This window comes from Stegodyphus dumicola, chromosome 11, assembly GCF_044657685.1.
Source record: "Stegodyphus dumicola isolate Sdum_Otavi_A_Nest chromosome 11, ASM4465768v1".
NCBI classification, from domain to species: Eukaryota; Metazoa; Arthropoda; class Arachnida; order Araneae; family Eresidae; genus Stegodyphus; species Stegodyphus dumicola.
Window position 1 is genome coordinate 168,513,945 of NC_140778.1, and position 19,523 is coordinate 168,533,467.

General features: G+C 30.6%; 1 protein-coding gene across 13 annotated transcripts in view; it reads left to right on the forward strand.

The window, feature by feature from the left end:
• Nucleotides 1-19,523, forward strand: part of LOC146994835 (cullin-5-like) — a 155,836-nt gene that overhangs the window by 81,291 nt on the left and 55,022 nt on the right. For 10 of the 13 annotated variants that reach the window (XM_085826231.1, XM_085826226.1, XM_085826225.1 and 7 more), the window contains 3 exons: nt 172-271; nt 16,608-16,769; nt 16,867-17,008. In XM_085826231.1, the coding sequence (XP_085682357.1) occupies nt 172-271; nt 16,608-16,769; nt 16,867-17,008 (404 nt within the window). Of the gene's footprint in view, nt 1-171; nt 272-11,399; nt 11,672-16,607; nt 16,770-16,866; nt 17,009-19,523 lie in introns of those variants that run through there. The other 3 variants (XM_085826227.1, XM_085826237.1, XM_085826238.1) reach the window with 2 other exon arrangements.

Sequence of the window (19,523 nt, forward strand, 5' to 3'; positions counted from 1 at the left end):
TATATAATACACATTAAAGTAAATGACTTGAATTTTGCATGTTTAGGTGTACTTAATGGAATGATGTACAGATTGGAAATATTAAACTGTATTGGTTTGAGCTAAAATAATAATTACTGAGGTAGATTTTTTTAAAATTTTTTAATTTTTAAAAAATTTTTTATTCTATAGGTTGGTACATAATGTTTGCCTTGGTAAAGATAACAGTGCATTAAAATTGTATCAGAGTTTGCAGGAGCATATCCTAGATTTTACTCCACAAGCTCAATCTGTAAGTAATAGCTTCATATTTTTTTTCTGGTATAAAATTTTGACTAATGTTTAATATTTTGTATAGTTTTTTTATTGCATAAAGGTATCTGTAATTAGCTTTTTGAGAAAACTATTAAGCAAAGTTAATATGGTAAGGATTATATACAGCCTTTATCTGTTTTATGAAAATAGAGCAATTTTGTTCAATCATACTTGATGTAAAAAGGCGTATAGTGTAAAGGTAATTATCAATCATTGTATGACCAAATTTTGTATACTTTTGAGGCCTTAAAAGAACTGTTAAGTAATATCAACTAAGTTAATTTAAATTAGTGCTAAAAATAAGAATAGTATGCAGAGTCAAAATAAACAGAAATAACATGTAAACTGAACTGGGACGGTAGCTAAAAATATAGGAGTTTAGAGATAATAGCAATGACAACCTTGAATTAAGCTGTGTCAAAAGTAGTGATGGGCAACTTCGGTACATTCTTGTACCCGGTACGAGAGTAACGGGTACAGACAAGTACCCGTTACTCAAGTAACCATTACTTTTTCAAGTACCGAATACCCAAGTAACGATTTGGAGAACCGAAGTAACGAAATACCGGAGTAACGGTTTGCTGTACCATAGTACCCTAGTAACGGTTTGCTGTACTGGAGTACCCTAGTAACAATTTGGAGTACCAAAGTACCCTAGTAACGATTTGGAGTACCGAAGTGCCCTAGTAACGATTTGGAGTACTGATAACGATTTTGTGCACTGAAGGAACTCTGCCACGTCACCACGTGTTTGATTTTATCTGTACGGAGTAAGATTTTGAATATCAGAAAACATATCAACTACGGAAGTGTCTGAGGAGCAGACTATTCATGGACAAGAGGAGCGCATATCACCATTTCACAAATACAACCAGATACTACTGTCCTCGTACCAAAACCGAAGTGAGCTGAACCCTCATCGATCCTCCATTAACGAATACCGAAATACTGAGAAGAGATGCATATTTTCGTTACAAAGTAACGAATACCGAAAAGCACCCGTTTCGGTACAGAAGTAATGAATACCGAAAAGCACCCGTTTCGGTACAGAAGTAACGAATACCGAAAAGTATCCGTTTCGGTACAGAAGTAACGAATACCGAAAAGTACCCGTTTTGGTACAGAAGTAACGAATACCAAAAAGTACCCGTTTCGGTACAAAAGTAACGAATACCGAAAAGTACCGATTTCGGTACTGAAGTAACAGGTACTTGGATGTACCGATTTTCAGTACCCGTTACAAAATACCCGGTTCGGTAGTACCGACTCATCACTAGTCAAAAGGGGAACTGGTAGGCAATACAGGGTACTGTGGTAAAAGGGTACTTCCTTGTTGATCCCCCTTATTTAAGCAGTGCACAGATAATTATCAATGAGTCTTAATCAAGAAAAAATTAAGAACGTGTGCAACAAACATATTTACATCTCATATGCAGTCTGTAACTAGTATATTTCCATGATTCTTTTGAATGTAGACACAAAAACATTTACTGATCCCAAGAATTTCTCCATATAAATGCTTAAACTTACAACTTTAAATCTATTATCCCTCAAGTTAATGGATTGTGCCAAAGCAGCAGTTCTACTCAAACCTCTTTTCATAGCAGGTGGACTAAAATTCAGAATGGTTAGGGCTGCTCTTTGTTTGGCAATAATTTAGGCACAGTTTAAATAGCAGAGGTTGTAATAATTAGGAAATATTGGTGGACAGAGAAAAAATTGTCATTTTTATTCACCAGGTCAACATGACTGTGGCTCAATTATCTATGTGCCTCAAAGCTAAAAGTCAGTATTTGATAGCTCGTATTACAGACTTGGAAGTATGACAGCATTAGAATGATTAAATCTATCATAGATCATCAAAATGGTAGACAAAACTCTGTATACTTGCATATTTTTTTGCAGTCGAAGCTATATTTTTCTCCAGCTGATGCTTTGAAAGAAGCAGCAAATGTTATTTTTACATTTTTCTTTTTTCTCATGAAACCCCCAAATCTCTTTAGATTTCTTTCATAAATTGAAAAATGTGGTATGGAAGACTTTTTTTGTGAAAAAAGTGATATAAAGTAGGATTATCTGTATATGTATCAAATAATGTTTTTCTTTCCCATTAATTTATGAATGTCAATATTATCAGTTTTGATGTATTCATGTATTCAGTTTTAGAAAACTGAAGTAAACTAAAACTGTTAAACTGTGTTTCATGTTAATTTTTTCATACAGTGTCTCACAAAAATTATCGGTGACTATAAATTTTTGTAAGTAATAGGAGAAAAGCTTTTAAATAAAATATTAAAAAATATTCCCTTTGAATTCATATTTTCTTAGCTCTGTTTTTGTACTAAATTAATTTGAAAAAATTAAATAGTAAATTAAAAAAATTAAATGTTTTGCTTTTGCTATTTTTACTGCCATATATTTCATCAAGCTGCAGATTTTGTTTTTAGCAATTTCCTGATCAAATTTTATTTAATTTTAGTGTCCTTATGTTTGAGAGACAACTGTAAAATTTTATTTTCAAATGAAATTATATCTGTGAAATTATGTTTGGGATGTTTAAGAGTTGTGCAGATATTTTCAAAAGTTAGGGAGTATTATTGAGTGACAAGAACTTCTGTGTGTTTTCCATTTTATTGACTATATATTCTCAAAGGATTTATAGCATTTTAGGCTGAAATGGGGAAAAAAGATATCACAAAATTAATCGGGCATTTTCATAATTTCTAACTAAAATTGTTTGTAATAAATAAAAAACAGTATTTTATGGAATTAGAATAAAGAAACTAGGCAAAAATCTAAAAATCATTTGCTATTTTAATTCAAATTTTCTTTTTAGAAAATGTTTGTTATTTTAGTTTTTCTTGCAGTGGTTATTTTAATGTATTCTTGCAGTGAAAGGGAACATTGTTAGAAACTCACAGATTAGTTATTGATTTCCATCAAAAGAAAGGGAAATTTATTAGAAAAATTGCCTATTTACTTATATATATATATATATATATATATATATATAAACCTGGACGACCATTTAAGTTATCTTATTCTTATAGAATGAAGCATTTTATTCTAAGGAATATTAAAAGGAATCAAGACTGAGTGCTCCTAAACTTGTTGCGGAACTTCTTGAATTATATGGAATATGTGTAAATCCATAAACTGTAAGAAGAGTAATGCAATTTGTAGGATAGTATTATTGGAGCATTGGTATTGTAGAGTATTGGTATTGGAGCAGTATCATGGTAGTTGTAGGTAGAAGCGAGTAGCAAGAAGAAAATTTTATATTGGTTAAAGAAAAAATCGAAAATTTCAACTCGCTTTCACAAAATTGATGAAACAAAAGACACCTGACTGCTGGAAAAAAGTGTTGTTTGCTGATGAAAGCAAATTAACATTTTTTGCTCAGTTGGACAAGTGCTGGTGTGTAGGAAACTCAAAGAAGAGTTTCGAAAGCAAAACTTAGTAGCAAGTATTAAACATGAAGGAGTATGAGTTATGGTATGGAGAATCTATGCCACATTCCAGTGTTGGTAGTATAGAGTTTATGGATGGTATTATGGATCAGTATAAGTACCTTGACATCTTGAAGTGAAATTTGGCATCGTCAGCACAAAAACTTACTGTTCAAAATAGTTTCAAATTCTACCAGGGCAATGATCCAAAGCATACTGTGCACAATTAGACTCTGGCTGTTATATAAGTGTCCAAAAGTAATTAAGGCAGTATTCCAATCGCCAGAATGGAATCCTATTGAACATATTTGGAAGGAACTAGAAACAAAAATTGAAAATTGAGCATATTTTCATAGCAGTAATCCAAGAGGAGTGGCATAAAAATACTCCAAAAAATAACAGAAAACTCGTAAAATCAATGCCACAAAGATTAAATGTTGTTGTTGTCTTATTCATATTACATGGAACAATGCTTTCGAGAGCCTACTCCAAAGAGAGGTTGGACTTCCCGGAGAACCCGGGCCCTTCGGTACCGTAGTGGGCTTCCCTAACCACTATACCGTTTGGGCGACCAAAGATTAAATGAAGTGATCAAGTGTAAAGGTGATCTCATGAAAGGCTAAGAAGCAAAAACAATGTAAATTTTTTACTATTACTTAAAGTATCTGATTATTTTTGTGAGTAAATTTTTCCCTATTAAATAAACGATATTGATTTTTGAATTTAATTTTCATCTTTTTGAAAATGCATTAACTAAAAAAAAAATTTGAATTTTTATATTATCAAAATAAAACCTTTCTTTTTGTTTTAGTTTATTTTATGTTCATTAAAGAATACAAAAATTGCTTTCTGTTTGGCTTATGGCTGCAAAACCAAGCTCTGCAGTGAACTATTTGTATTTTAGTTACATATGTAGGAATTATAGGTTTTTGAAAAACTGTATAATCTCAAGATTTAAAATCACTTCATAATGTTGAAATTGCCTTAACAGCTGCAAATTCTTTTTGATAATATTCGCTTTATTACTGAATATTCTCTTTTGTTTCCAGTCTTGATTCGTAATGTATTTGAATTCTTTATTCTTTATTTTATGAATATCTTAATTATGAAATTTTTCTCATTTACTAATTTCTCTTCAAGCTGCTGTCTATGGTTATGTGTTATTAATAGTCAAAAGTCGTTAATCCGGACTCGTCGGGACTTCGGCGATTCCGGATCATCGATTTTTCCGGATTATAGATCATCAGTTTAAATCTGGTAAGATGGCATGCAGAAATTATAAAATTAAAAATATGAAACCGTAATTTATGAAATAAAGAACAATTATGATCTAAAGGGTATCAAAATAAAAAATAATAAAAAAAAAAAAAAAAAAAAAAAAAAAAAAAAAGCAGCTTAACATTTATTTGTTTACTTTATTAAACATTTCTTTTAATGTAAGTTGTTTAAGTTGCTTCGTTTTTTATGTGATAATACATTCTCTTTAATTCTATAAACAGACATAATTTCTTGTTCAGTTATAAAGTTCCATTGTTCAAGTCCTGTAATTGCTGTGTCTACTGACTAATTTATGAATCGAAATTTTTCCGTTTTCAATAACCTCTGTCACTTTCTTCGCTATCGGAAGCGAATTATAATAACGAGGAATTTGATTTAAATCATATGAAAGGCGGAGTACATCGAGATGAAATACTACATTTAATAAGGAATTATAAGCCAAATAAAATAAAAACATCTGCCCTGAAGATAAGGATAGTGCTGACAGATCAACTTCCAATTCATTGCACACCCTGGCATTAAAGATAAACAAAGTTTAGATAAATAAACGTTAAAGTTTAGATAAATAAAGGATATGCCTTTATCCATTTTTTGCAGCAATTCCACTTTTTGTTTAATGAACTTCGAAACATACTTTCGCTTTGTAGATCCTTTACATATTAATAAATATATATTAGAAATTCTATTTCACATAATCGAAAGTTCAAGCTTACTTTTATAAAATTGCTCTAATAGTCTGCAAAAAATAATAAGCCGGATCCAATTTGAAGATTAAGGAACAACGCAATGTGCAACATTAACTGAAATAGATAATTTTAGCTTAGCTTATACTGTCCATTGTACATTAAACGCGCACTCGTAAACATATTTTGCATACGCGCACAAGCATATTCGCAGCCGTAAAGGTCTTACGCGCATGCGTCAATGCGACGCATGCACAGAAAGTTTGTAGCTTTGAGGTCCGGATTATAGATCATTCCGGATTATGGGTGTCCGAATTAACGACTTTTGACTGTAGTTCATTTTTCTTTTTGTTTTTCGAGAGGAAGGCTAAAATATAAATTGTATGTGAGTTTGAATGTAAAATTCTTATTTTTTGTATGTATATATGTGATATTTTGATTTGAAGAAAGAAAGGTTGCAACAGATTTGCATTGGAGAGGCTTAACTGCCTAGTTAAAAAGGTGATGCTCGAATGCGGATGTGGCCACTTAAAAACCATAATTTTATTCCATGATAATGCACATCCAATTGTTTTTTGTGTACACAAGATAGTTCTATATCATAGTTAGCAACAGTAATTTTTATGTGCACTGCACAAAAAAAGGGTGGGACAGTTCTATAACTCTTGTTCCACTGTGCCAATTGACAAAATTCATATTGTGTTTTTCATGTCTTGAAAGCGTGACTTAGGATATGTATTAGATTTATATATGGCACTATTCTAACATAGGTATTTTGACACAAAATCACACTTTTTTGAAATAACATACCAATTTTTTTCCGTATTTCAATTCTACAGCTCAAATTATGCCAGTCTGCAAAATTTTGTAAAAATCGTATGAGTAGTTTTTAAAAAAATTAGCTCTCAAAATTTTAGCTCCTTAACGTCAATTACATTTGATATATATTTATTAATATCTCTTTTTTTATTAAACTTTTTTGATTTTTCCTTTCTCGTTTCGAAATTTAGGTTCATTCCAAATAAAATTCACCCATTTTTTATGATTTATTTTTAAAATTTGTATTTTTAAATAATTTTTATAAATTTTTTGAAAAAAAATTTTGAATTATAACCCATAAAATTTTACCACCATCTTAAAGTAGGTGTAGTTATCCAAGCTAAGCATATCTACAAAAAATTAGAGTTTTTTTATTCAACATTTTCTAACGCCAAATGTGGTTTATGGATTTTTTGTTATAGTGAATTGCCACAGCTATTTTTAACCTTAAATTTCAAATAAAGTTTTACGGAGAACTAATTATATGAAATTTTTTCCCTCAAAGATTCGTAATAAATATTTATTAATACTATATGAAAAGCTACTTTCTTAAAATTATGGATATTATTCAAAATTTTAACTTTCTTTTTAATTTCTTCCTTTTTTAAAAAATATTTGTGTTTTTAGTAAATTTTTACCTTTACCATGTTATTGTCTGCTACTTTACTTTAAGTGCATTTAAATTGAATTGTCTAAAACTGAAAAAGTTCGTTTAATGTTTATTTTCACAATGTTTTTAAGCAACAGGACGTTGACAGTTTGGGTCATGTCCCAGTTTAATATATATATAAATTTTTACATTAATTCTCTTAGAAAGAATATTTTAAGTAAATAATTCTACTAATTGTATAAAAAACATGATCTTTAATATGATTTAGTTTGTTTGCAGCCAATATAATAATCAGTCTCTCGGTGGTGCAGAATAAACACTGCTCGAGTATTTTATTTCTTTGTCATTTAGCAAAAAATCTTTTAATTAAAATATTTATACTTTGGACTTTGCTTTAAACTTTATTTATAGTTAAAATGTCTAGAAAATGAAAAAGTGTCTTCAGCTGGAAACGCAATTGATGTAATTGATATTTTAAAAAATTTGACAAGAATGCAAAATTTATGGAAGTGTAACAATTGAAAAATCTTAATTTTCTTGTGTGAGCACTAAAAATAAATGTAGAAGGAAAGAAGAAAATAAAATAAGCAAAAATTTGAAGGAGAATTTGGCGTCAGAAATACCAAGGTGTTTCGAAAAGTTGGACGGTTTTGTATATACTTGCAGAATGCCTGAAGAAAAAAAGCAAGCCATTAAGGGGGAAAAAATTAAATTAGTATTTTTTTTTATTTAAAACTTTTTTATCGTATGATATATTTGATTCTTGCAATTTCAAAAATAAAATATTTGACTAAGGTATGAATAACATTTTAAGAAACTAAATTTAGGATGATAAAATTGTGTAAAGCAATGTGCACAATGTTAAAGCTATTTAAAGCAATATATGCAAGTCACCCTAAGTTAAAATCTCGATTATACTTCCTTCTCATTTATATATCTTTTCTAAACGGAACATTGAAAGGCGTGTTAACTGTGCTTTACTGTATTTTCTCTTTTAATATATTCAATTTTCAGATGCATCGTAGTCTATTCTTTCAAAAGAAATGCAATTTAAATAAATAAAATAAAATCCTGAAAAATTTATATTAATAAATATATTTAAAAGGCTCAGTTCGAATGAATAAATAGAAAATTTTAAAATAATTATCTGAAAAGACAGTGCAACACAAACAATTAAAATAAAAGTCTGAAAATTTAAAAATTACCTAAAACAACAACTATGGCAAAGAAGGGGAAAAAAAAAAAAAAAAAAAAAATTACAAAGAAAATTATCTGAAGAAAATAAATGATGCACCTTTTATTGAAACTACCCAAATCGAATGGGTAAATAGAAATTTTTAAAACAGTTATTCGAAAGAAACCATGCAACTTAAACAATTAAAATGAAATTCGAAAAGAAAAAATTACTTGAAGTAATAACAGTTATAATTAAATATATAATATAAAGAACATTATTTGAAAAAAGGAACGATTGTGACTTTCTTCCGCTCAAGGGAAAGGAAAATAGGTTACCATATATTAAGAAGTTCGTCAAGTAAACTATTCTTCCTGCAAACTGAAAAAAAAAAAAAAAAAAAGCACAAACATAAATTTGTGAATTTCTCTGTAAATTTCCCAACAAATTTAACAAAATTTCATATTTAGGCATAATTTGAGTCGTAGAATCGAAATATGGAAAAAAATTGGTATGTTATTTCAGAAAAAGTCCAATTTTGTGTCAAAATAACTGTGTTAGAATAGAGCTACAGTTCACTCCTGATTATCCGCAGAATAGGGTGGTGCGGCCGCCGCGGATAACGAAAATCGCGCATAATCCGAAAAAAGCTAAAACCGGGTATAGCAAAAGAGAAAACAGTCATTCCAACTTTGAAAAATTGTTTTATTTACAATAAAACGGAAAATAAACAGCAGGAAATGTTTAACTAATGCTTAATATTTTAGTATATCACTCAAAACTAACCTAAAATGCATTTTGTTAATGAAAACAGAAAAGTGCTTTGTTGGAAGCATTTTCTCTTGATCTGAGATTGCATTTTTCGTAGCATAAGTTTCTTGGCCAACTCTGTGTCGTCTTGTTCTTCCAAATAGCTCAGTAATCCGTCTTCACAATTTCATCATCTATCAAGTGTTCGAAGTCAGGTTCGTTGACGTCACACTCCAACCACTCGTTAATGTTTTCAGCATCGATGTTCTCACCACCCGGAACTGTTTACATTATATCGGGGGGGGGGTTAAATTAATCAATGGGCAAATTTTCTATCCTTGTGGCTTTAAAAGATCTCTCTCTTTTTTTTTTTTTTTTTTTTTTACTTTCCAATGACAAAAAGTCTAAGTTTATGTTCACCGGTAGCATTACATTAAGACATGATAGTGATCCTTTCCTTGCTGCTTTTATGACCCGCTGCTTTACTTTCACTTTCAGATGCTAAAGTGTGAGTGGGAAGATATTTCCACAAAAGTCCCGATTTGTCGGCATTGTAAATATGTTCAAAAGATAGCTGTTCTTTTAAAACAAATTCTTCAAATTCATGGTGGAAATCGTCGGCTGCTTGTTATTCACCACTAAGTTTCTCCCAATGAAGTTCAATTTCTCGAATTCCATGTCGCTACTTAGAACGAGTCAACTAGCCAAAAGACGCATCAAAAGAAATTTAACTCGGACTGGTTCGCAAACACTATTAGGCTTAAACTAACAATGCCGAGTGAAAGGAAGTGGATGTGTCAGTAAGATTAAGATGAGAAAGGGTGGTGAAGCGAGCACTGCAAGGGTGAGTAATCACTTACTCATCATAGGGGCCGAGGGTAAGGTTCCGAGAAGGCCTGGGATATTTTTGCCATAAATAAGCACGATGTTTAGTAAATTTAACATTTCACTCAGTTTTGTGAACATTTTTATTTTCTTTGCTTTACGCTTGGGGGGGGGGAAACTTTATGTCATGCGCGGATAATCCGCTCTGTGCATAATTCGCCTACGAATAATCGGGAGTCTACTGTATATATAAATGTAATATATATCCTAAGTCGCGCTTTTGAGACATGAAGAACACAATTTGAATTTTGTGAATCGGCTCAGCCGAAAAGGCAGATATAGAACTGTCCCCCCCCCTTTTTTTTTTTTTTTTTTGCGCAGTGTACATAGGTTGACACCATACTATGTCATCTTAGATCAGGAACAAAGGAGGACAATTATGCATAGCAGCACAGAGGTTTTGCAGTGCAAGAGAAGTTATGAAAATGAATGACATAATTGCGCGCGAAGCAGCATTTATATTAGGCAGGTACATATATGTACAGCCAAGCACAATTGGTTAATTTTAGGTTTTAGTTCTCTTTGCAAGCCGTTTATATAACGGTCATATGATCTTGGAGAGATCTCAAATTTGGGAGAAAAGATGAACTTAGGGGATGAACACCAAATTTAGAATAGTCATTCTGAGGCTGCCAATTATTTCTCAGTGTAGTAGCCATCATATTTTATTATATCTTACATATATATATCTATATAAGGTATAATAAATATATATATATGTAAGATAAAAAAATATGAAAGCAAACTTCTAAATTTAATTCACTATAACCTCTTTTATTTTCTATTTCATTTGGAAACTTCATCTATCTGTCCTAAAAATAGCACTTAAGTCGAAACTGCATCATTTAAATTAATCATGCGATCTTACGTAATCCTTAATGCAGATGCCTCTTGCCAATCACCGAATTGCAAACCAAAACTTTTCTCTTCGTGTGCTTCCATCTTGCATAACTATGCACTTCAGCTTTGCTCTCTACTCTGCTAAGATGTAATTTCGCTGGCTTGCTTTCCATCTCAACAATATCAAAAATGTAAATCTTCTGTGGAAAGGCACGACTAGAGTGCCAAGTGATTGTGGCAACAAATTATCAATTGCAAATGAAAATGGAATTAAAATTGCCACGACTGCCAAGTTCTTTAGATACTATGCAATCAAAATTCTTGTTCAATATGGATCTAAGCACAATTCGACAGTGTTCCGGCTTTTCCTTGTGCTCATAATATAGCGTAGAAGTGCTGATCCATAATGACTAGGAAATTGGAGGCGAATGCAGGTTTAAATCTTCATTTTTTATTTTAGCAAACATGTTGCGGTGAAAATCAAGTTGGCACATTGATTGTACCTATTCCAAGAGATTTTACATTTTAGATAAATTTGCAATAAGAAAGAAAAAGCAGACAGTCTGCAGTGTGGCCAGGCCAAAGCATAGAAAGCAAGTGCGTAATGTTCAGGATGAAATCTAAGTCAAACTGAGCTAGTTTTGGTTTTCAAAGCATTCTGATTGGACAGTCAATATTGCTGTAAAATTATTATTGGCTGGCTGAGTTTTAGTTCCATTTACATCATCATAATTACGTAAGAATCATATGGCATAGAATAGTCTCGAAATGACGCAGTACAGAGAGGGGTTACTATTTTTAGAATAGAGAAGGGAAATTTACGTTGCTAATTTAATCTTTTTGGCCTACTGAGCTTTCAACGATTTTGTTGACTTTTATTTTAAACATTGTAAAAGATTTCTTTATACATTTTTATACTTTTGTATTTACTTTTTTTTGTGTGTTTTTTTTCCTCTTTGTGTATGATTTCATTGTATTATTGAAAACTGATGTTATTACTTACAATTTTGCCTTTTTTACTTACGATTTGCATGTCTCGTGTAATACTTTGTGGTGCACCAGGATTTATTTTTCTTTAAATAAATAAAACATAAATAATTTAATCTTTTACATATTCATTATTTTTCTTACATATATGTATATATGTAATTATATTTAGGCTTGAACTGTTTTTCGCTTTGTATATTTATTCATTTATTTAATATACATATAATGTTGTTATTTTTTTTTAAATACTCAGACCTATTGCTTTGATGCTTTATAAAAAATTGTGATACTTTTCAAGGACATTCTTAGCATTAAGGGGAATGTAATTGCAATAAAGTATCCAGCGAATAATATACCTTTCTTAATAAATCTTTTGACCACATTTAATAATGCAGGAGGAATTGTCTGCATTTGAGTGCTGAAAAGAACCAGAACTGCATTTGTCATTTACATATTTACCATGAATTATTAACCATGCAGAATTAATCATTTCTTTTATTAGTAGAGGCTGACTGTATATGCCAAAAGGTTTTGCTTCAAATCCAAGAAAAGAACTGAATATTCAGTTTTTTTTCTCCTCTTAGAGTGTAATACACATCTATCTGTGATTCATCCGAGATGATATTCTTTATGATGTCATGTTGAAATGATCAAAAGAATCTTGTGTTCTTTTTAAGTTCTCATGGGATAGTATTTTGTACTTGGGGAAAAGAAGCTAGGCATAATTTCATATTTCTCTGATTTTAAGATGCATGTTTTTCCCCCATATGGATGTCTTTAAAAATGGAAAGCATCTTTGAGTAATAGATTTTTCCTAATCTTAAACAGATATATTGTCATTAATAAATCAAACATAATTTAAGAAAGAAATGTTTGCTAGATGTGTTTGAATTTTGTTATTTCATTTATTTTATTTTATTAAAATGAAAAATCTTCCCCTCCTCCCTTGATAGTGATACTGAAGTTAAAGAGAGGTGTGATAAAATAATGGTATCTTAGAATGGAAGAAAAATATTGCGTATTCCACTTTTTGTTACCTCTAAGTATGCTTGTACTCATTAGTGTAGATATTTATGTTTTTGTAGATGTTGATCAAAAAGTCTTTCCCTAATTATTTTGTATAAATTTTATGCCACCGCATACTGTAATGATACATAAATGCATACATATATTTAGCAGGTTGGTATTTTGTTAAAGAACAGGGTTCGTACGGTCCTTAAAAGTCCTTAATTTTGGCCAAAAGGAATAAACGATCCTTAATTTTGCTCATTTGACATTTCTTATTATTTCTAATGATTGCCATTCTAAGTGTGAATTACGATTTCTCATGAATATGGAATTAAAATTACACAGCTCTTAACTAATCTGTTGGCGGATTTGCATTGCAAACGATTAAAAAAAACAATTAGCTACCCGAACGAAAGTATCGGTGTCTGATTGGCTATTCACGCAATCTTTCGAAACAGGTGTTATCCATAAATTTAGGCAGACTGTGACGAAAGCGTGAAGCTGGAAGTTCTTTAAGAGGCGAAAGTGATGATGAAGGTGCTCGAGAAAAAAAAAGGGAGGGGGGAGATTCTGAAAATATTTGCCAAAACTAGAGCAATTCCAACCTGGAAGGCCACAACCCTTCCGACGCCAATAGGAACGAGATGCCTGGAAAGTGCATTTTCAATAAACTGTGGCTTCATCAAGCTGACTACAAAGACTGGATATTGATGGATGGCAATCCTTAAATGTGGTCTTTGTCTGAAACAAATTGAAATTTCTAGAATGGGAGAGTCAGCACTGAAAATTCACATTAAAATTAAGTTTCGTTTTATCATTTCAATTTGTTTTTACACGGTTTTGCTTAGCTTAATTTCTGTGTTTGTTTCAATTAAGCCATAAATTAATTTTTTATCACCTTCTACGGAGTTTATTCTCTTTTGCACATACTATATGTATGGGATATCGGGATTATGAGTTTATTTCTGCAGAGGGTCTGTTATCGATTTCGCGGGAAATCTGTTGGCTCCATTTCGATTTTAGGTCGCCAAGGGCAAAATCGGTAACGCTAGCTGAGAAAAAGTGAAGTTCGGAAATACGTTTTGAAGCTTCAATAGACAATTAAGTATTTGGTTTAAACCTATGTTTTTGATAGTAATGCATAATTTTTGCTAATGGCGATACAATTATTAGTTGAAAATAACTAATTAAAATTTTTTAAATATTTTTAAAGCTGAAAACAACTAATTGAAACTAATTTTCCTGAATTAACTAGACGCAAAATTAACTTTCATGAATTACTAAAGTTATTGGGTAGAAGTTTAACTGAAAATATACATTCCGTATTATATATATATATATATATATATATATATATTTATACAGTGTACAAAGTCCGAGGTCTGGACTCGTCGGGACTTCGGCGATCCTAGATTTGAGATTTTTCCGGATATTAGATCATTTTAAATCTACTAAGATGGCACGTAGAAATTATAAAATTGAAAATATGAAATCGTGATTTATGAAATAATGAAGCATTTATGATTTAAAGGGTATCAAAATTTACCAAAGAAAAGAGCTTAATATTTATATGTTTACTTTAATAAACATTTCTTTCAATGTGAGTTGTTTGATTTGTTTTCTCTGCTAATACTTTAGACTAATACTATAGACATATAATTTCTTGTTCAGTTATTAAGTTCCATTGTTCAAGTCCTGTAATTGCTGTGTCGAGAATTCCGAATAACTTGTCAATCAAAATTTTTTCTCGTTCAGTAACCTCTCTGTTACTTTCTTCACTATCGGTAGCTGTATTTTCTGGATTTAGAACCATACTACAGATTCCGCCCTCCGTTAATTGATTGATGATTGGGCATTGTCATTGCAATGAAAAACTTCTGTTTAACTTCGCTAAATTCTGCCGCCTGGTGCGGCCATGCGAGCTCTGGAGCTGGTTCTGGCTTTATGTGAATAACAAATCAGTTATTCTTAATTCAAATAGCACTAAATATAATCGTTTGTCCTATGAGTATCATTAACAAAATCTATTTTTAGCATAAGGAAAGAAATTTCTGCTAAATCTCCCCTTGTCAACATTTTAGCGCATTAAATTTAAATCTGTAATCGTATAATACTCTGTTATTTGGCATCGCTGCATGATTCATCACTCAAGTTGTCATTCGTTGATAAACATGCGGTGATGAAAGCAAAATACAATAAATAATGATTCGCGATTTCGGCATCAAGGATATAAAATATTAGTTGGTGTAAAATTAACAAATGTTTCGGTTTGAGATTATGCCAAGCAGATACGCAGCTATGGAGTCAAGTTACTAATCACACAAATTTATGCTAAAATAATTATTTCTTCAATAATGAGATATTTTATTTAGCACCAAACTAAGATTAAGAATCGGATTTCTGGCATTTTTTTTATGATGAGGGAAAAAATCTAATGCGCAATTGGTTGGTGGTGGCTTTGAGGTCCAGATTTTAGATCATTCCAGATATTAGATGTCCGGATCTCGGACTTTATATATATATATATATATACATCTTTCAAAATATAACTTACCAGTATGGATTCACTCTTTTAAAATAATTCTACTTTAATTAAACTTAGGAGATAATATAATCAATTAATCTATATTGTTTAGGAAATAAATTATATATATATAGTAAAAAATGTATATTTTCACTATTCAAGTATTCACTGTGACAAGTATTCTTATCTTGTCACATGAACAGGCCTCTGTGGAAAGGGGCTTCTCTGTAAATAAAGCAATTGAATTTGAAAATTTAAGTGACTCATCATACATTTTTCAACGCACAGTATTTGATTACATAAAATTTTCTGGAGGTGTTCTTAATATCGAAATTAATAAAGAAATGAGATCAGCAGCAGCTTCTGCAAGAAGTGGAGTTCGTTATTTAGAAGTTCAGTATTTAGAAGAACAAAAATCTTTAACTAAATCTGAAAATTCAAAGAGGAAAAGAAATATTATTGAAGAAGAAATTGATTATATGAAGCAGAAGAAAAACTTTCCTCAAAGGGACATTAAAGACATTAATGAAGAAGTAGATGCTTTAGCAGATAAAGCTGAGACCATCAGGAACATTGATTTGTTTATCAAAGCAAATGAACTTAGAAGAATAGTTAAAGAAAAGGAAGATTTCAGATTTAAAAAAAGCACAAATGTTTTGTATCTTTTATTGTACAGTTTATTATTCTAGTATCTTTCAAAAAACCAAGGAAATAAATTGTATGTTTACAAATCAGTTATTTTAATCTGCAAAATATTCTTACATTGTGATTATAATAGTAGTTGACTATGTTTAAATAAATATCAAATAAGTTAAATAATAATCATGTAAATCTCTAAAATAGTGACTGTTATTAGTGTAAAATACACTTATACATGTTTTTCAAGAAATTATGTTCCTCATTTAATGTTATCTACTTCATAACTTGTAGGGAGTTAGTTTAATTTTCAAAATTGTTTTATGGTAAGTATTAAGTTGAATTTAATAATAGTGCATAATACACACTTCTGTTAGTTTTTTAAAGTGAAATTACAAGCATGAAGTCGGTTGTATGGATAATTGCTTTATTCTATTCATTTTTTTGTTTCCTGATAGGTCCTTAATTTTTTCTTTGATGGTCCTTAAAAGTCCTTAATTTTCATATAAGGAAATGTGTACGAACCGTGAAGAATAGTTTAATAGTGATATATGTGGTATTTTTAGTATTATCAAATCTCTGTTAGAAAATGTCATAAATACTGGCTCATTTTCAAAAATATTATCTCTTGGTTTGCATTTATATGTTAATTGATTGGTATCTTTTTTAGTATGTTCTTTCTGTTCAACAAGATGAAGCTTTGCTGAAAGCCTATATAGTAGAATGGAGAAAGTTTTCTACTCAGTGCAGTTATTTGCTTATGCCATTTTCACATTTGGAAGCTGCAGTAGCTGGCAAATTCCCTTCATTTAAGAGGAATGGAATTCGAAAGGTTGTTGATATTTAATTTTTGCTTTTTCTGAAATCTGTCAAAGTAAGTTTACAAGTAAGTGTATATTTAAAAACATTTGTTGCTTTTGTATTTACAGGCACTGCTGGAGAGATGGAATCAGAGTATTTTTTCGAACATTAAGCATAGGCTTCAAAATAGTGCAATGAAACTTGTCCATGCTGAGAGAACTGGAGAGGTTATTGATTCACAGTTGGTGATAGGAGTTAGAGAATCATATGGTATTATTATTATTTAAAAATGAACTTCAAAGCTTAAATGGATTTTTTTGTGATATACTTTATTTTATTCAGAAATATAGGTGAAAAAAAGATTAAAAAATTTACGCTACTGAATTTCTTGCTTGTAAACTGTTCAGGATTTGAAATAAAAAACCTAAAAATGAGCTACATGTTCTTTCCCCCTTTCTTTTTCTGGCTAGGGATTTTATTATGATAATATTATCCTTATTTTCAGAGCAAATGAAGTACAGAGGTCAGCAGAATTGGATATTATGAATTAAATAGTTTTTCTGTGATGCAGTATATACATACCATAGTTACTCTGTATCCCATTTAACCTATTAAGTTTACTGCTTGAAAACCAAGAGGTAAAAATATGCAATGTATGCTGTTTCTAAAGATATATGGCGTGAGTCATAAATATATTTCGCTGAAAAGCACACATAAATACACAATAATACTATTGCATTATATATTTCAAATAACTTATCAATTTGAATAATATTCTTATTATTTACACAAAATAAGTTTCCGTTTGTGCATATATTTTATATTGTTACTGTTAATAAGAAATTGTTAAATCATATGCTGAAAAAAATCTGGGGGGAATACAGAAATATGTAAACGTACAAAGTCCGAAATCTGACGTTCATTATCTGGAACGATCTAAAATCCAAACCTCAAAACCAACAACAACGTTTTTCTGGTAGGCTTTACACATGCGCATTTGATTTTCCCCCTTTCGCGTGTAATAAAACATCTGGAAAGTCCTTATTCTTAATTTCACTTCAGCACTAAATAAAATACCTTGTTATTGAAGAAACAATCATTTTAGCATAAATTTGTACGATCAGTAATTTGGCTTCGTTGCTGCATATCTGCTTGGCACGCATCTCAAACTTAAACATTCCACATAGATACATCGCTGATCTGACGTCAACCTGGCGAATCAGTATTTATTATACCTTCCTTTCACCACATGTTTATCAAAACATGACAACTTGAGTAATGAATTATGTAGCCATGCCTAAACAATTTTTTTTTATGTTAGTAATTGAATAATAAAGGAGTATGGTAACTTTTTATGCTCACATTATGCTTGGCGATAATTACAGATTTAAGTTAAATGCACTAAAAATTGTTGACAAGGAAAAATTTACCAAAAATTTCTTTCCATATAAATAAATTTTGTTGATAATACTCATAAACCCAATGATAACATTTAGAGGTATACTAGACCGCCAGTCCCAGAATGGCTGCTTTTGTACTAGACTGGCAATCCCAGAATGGCTGCTTTTGTTAACTGGATGAGTTCAATTTACTCGGGTAAGAGGAAGAAAAAGGAAAGGTTCCGGAATGTCTTGCAACGGAAAGAGTTTAGATTGCGGAATGGCTTTTAGTGGGCATTAGAGATACACTCGCTGGCTTTTTCCTAAACCGTGGATGGAGTTTCACTGTGTATTTTTATGCTCTGTGTTTTATTGAACATTTTGTTCAAGGACGGAATAATTTTTATCAATTCATGAAACAAAAATATTTTGAAGAGAAATACCTTTTGAAATGTAAAATTTACGCATTGTATGCTTATTTAAAATTTTCTTAAAGCATAACGTTTTGGGGAAATTACATATTCTTGTTTATTCCAACAAAATCTAATATTTACTAGAACTCTTTATTTCGGTAAAGTAACTGAGTATTACATGAAGTTACAATAAGTAACTGTAAAGTGTTTATTTACTTGAGGTATTGTAGAAAATTGTAACAGTAAATTTTTGATATTTATAATATTCACCGATAATATGATAGCAACGAAACATAGTTATTTAACTTTTTTTTTTTTTTTTTTTAAATCTGGTACACAAACTAAATAATGTGTTTCAGTATGATATATTTTGATGGAGCTTTAAAAGACCTGTCTTTATATGAAAAGAGTATTGTAGCCACTTGTGAAAGAACAATTTAGTTTTAATTCCATTTTGTATAAAGAACAAGTAATATTTCTTTCCACATCTTATTTAAATTTAGCGCAGAATTTTTAAAATTAGGTAATCAAAATTAAAAAAGAGCAGACGATCAATGAAAATAAGACTAATAAATATTATATTCATACTAACAAAATGCTAGCTGTACTCACAAAGCACAAGCCGGAAATGATGTAGCATCACCTTTTTCTCTCATCCCTACTTTCAAGTATCATACCTACAAATCTTGGACTGTAATCCAAAATTCCAGGAAAAAAAAAAAAAAAAAAAAAAATCATTCCGAGTTTGAGCCTCTTCTTAGGGCTATTTGAATTAAGAATAACTGATTTATTATTCATATAAACCCAGAACCAGTGCCAGGGCTCGTATGGCCACGCCGAGTCGCAGAATTTAGGAACCACAGGCTGCATCAGGTGGTAAGATATCTAGCGCCAGCTGTCAATAAGACTTAAATATATGTGGGAATTTATTTATTCAGAACTCTGATAAGCCTTAAAAGCATGTGCAAGAAATAGACATAAGTATAATAAATA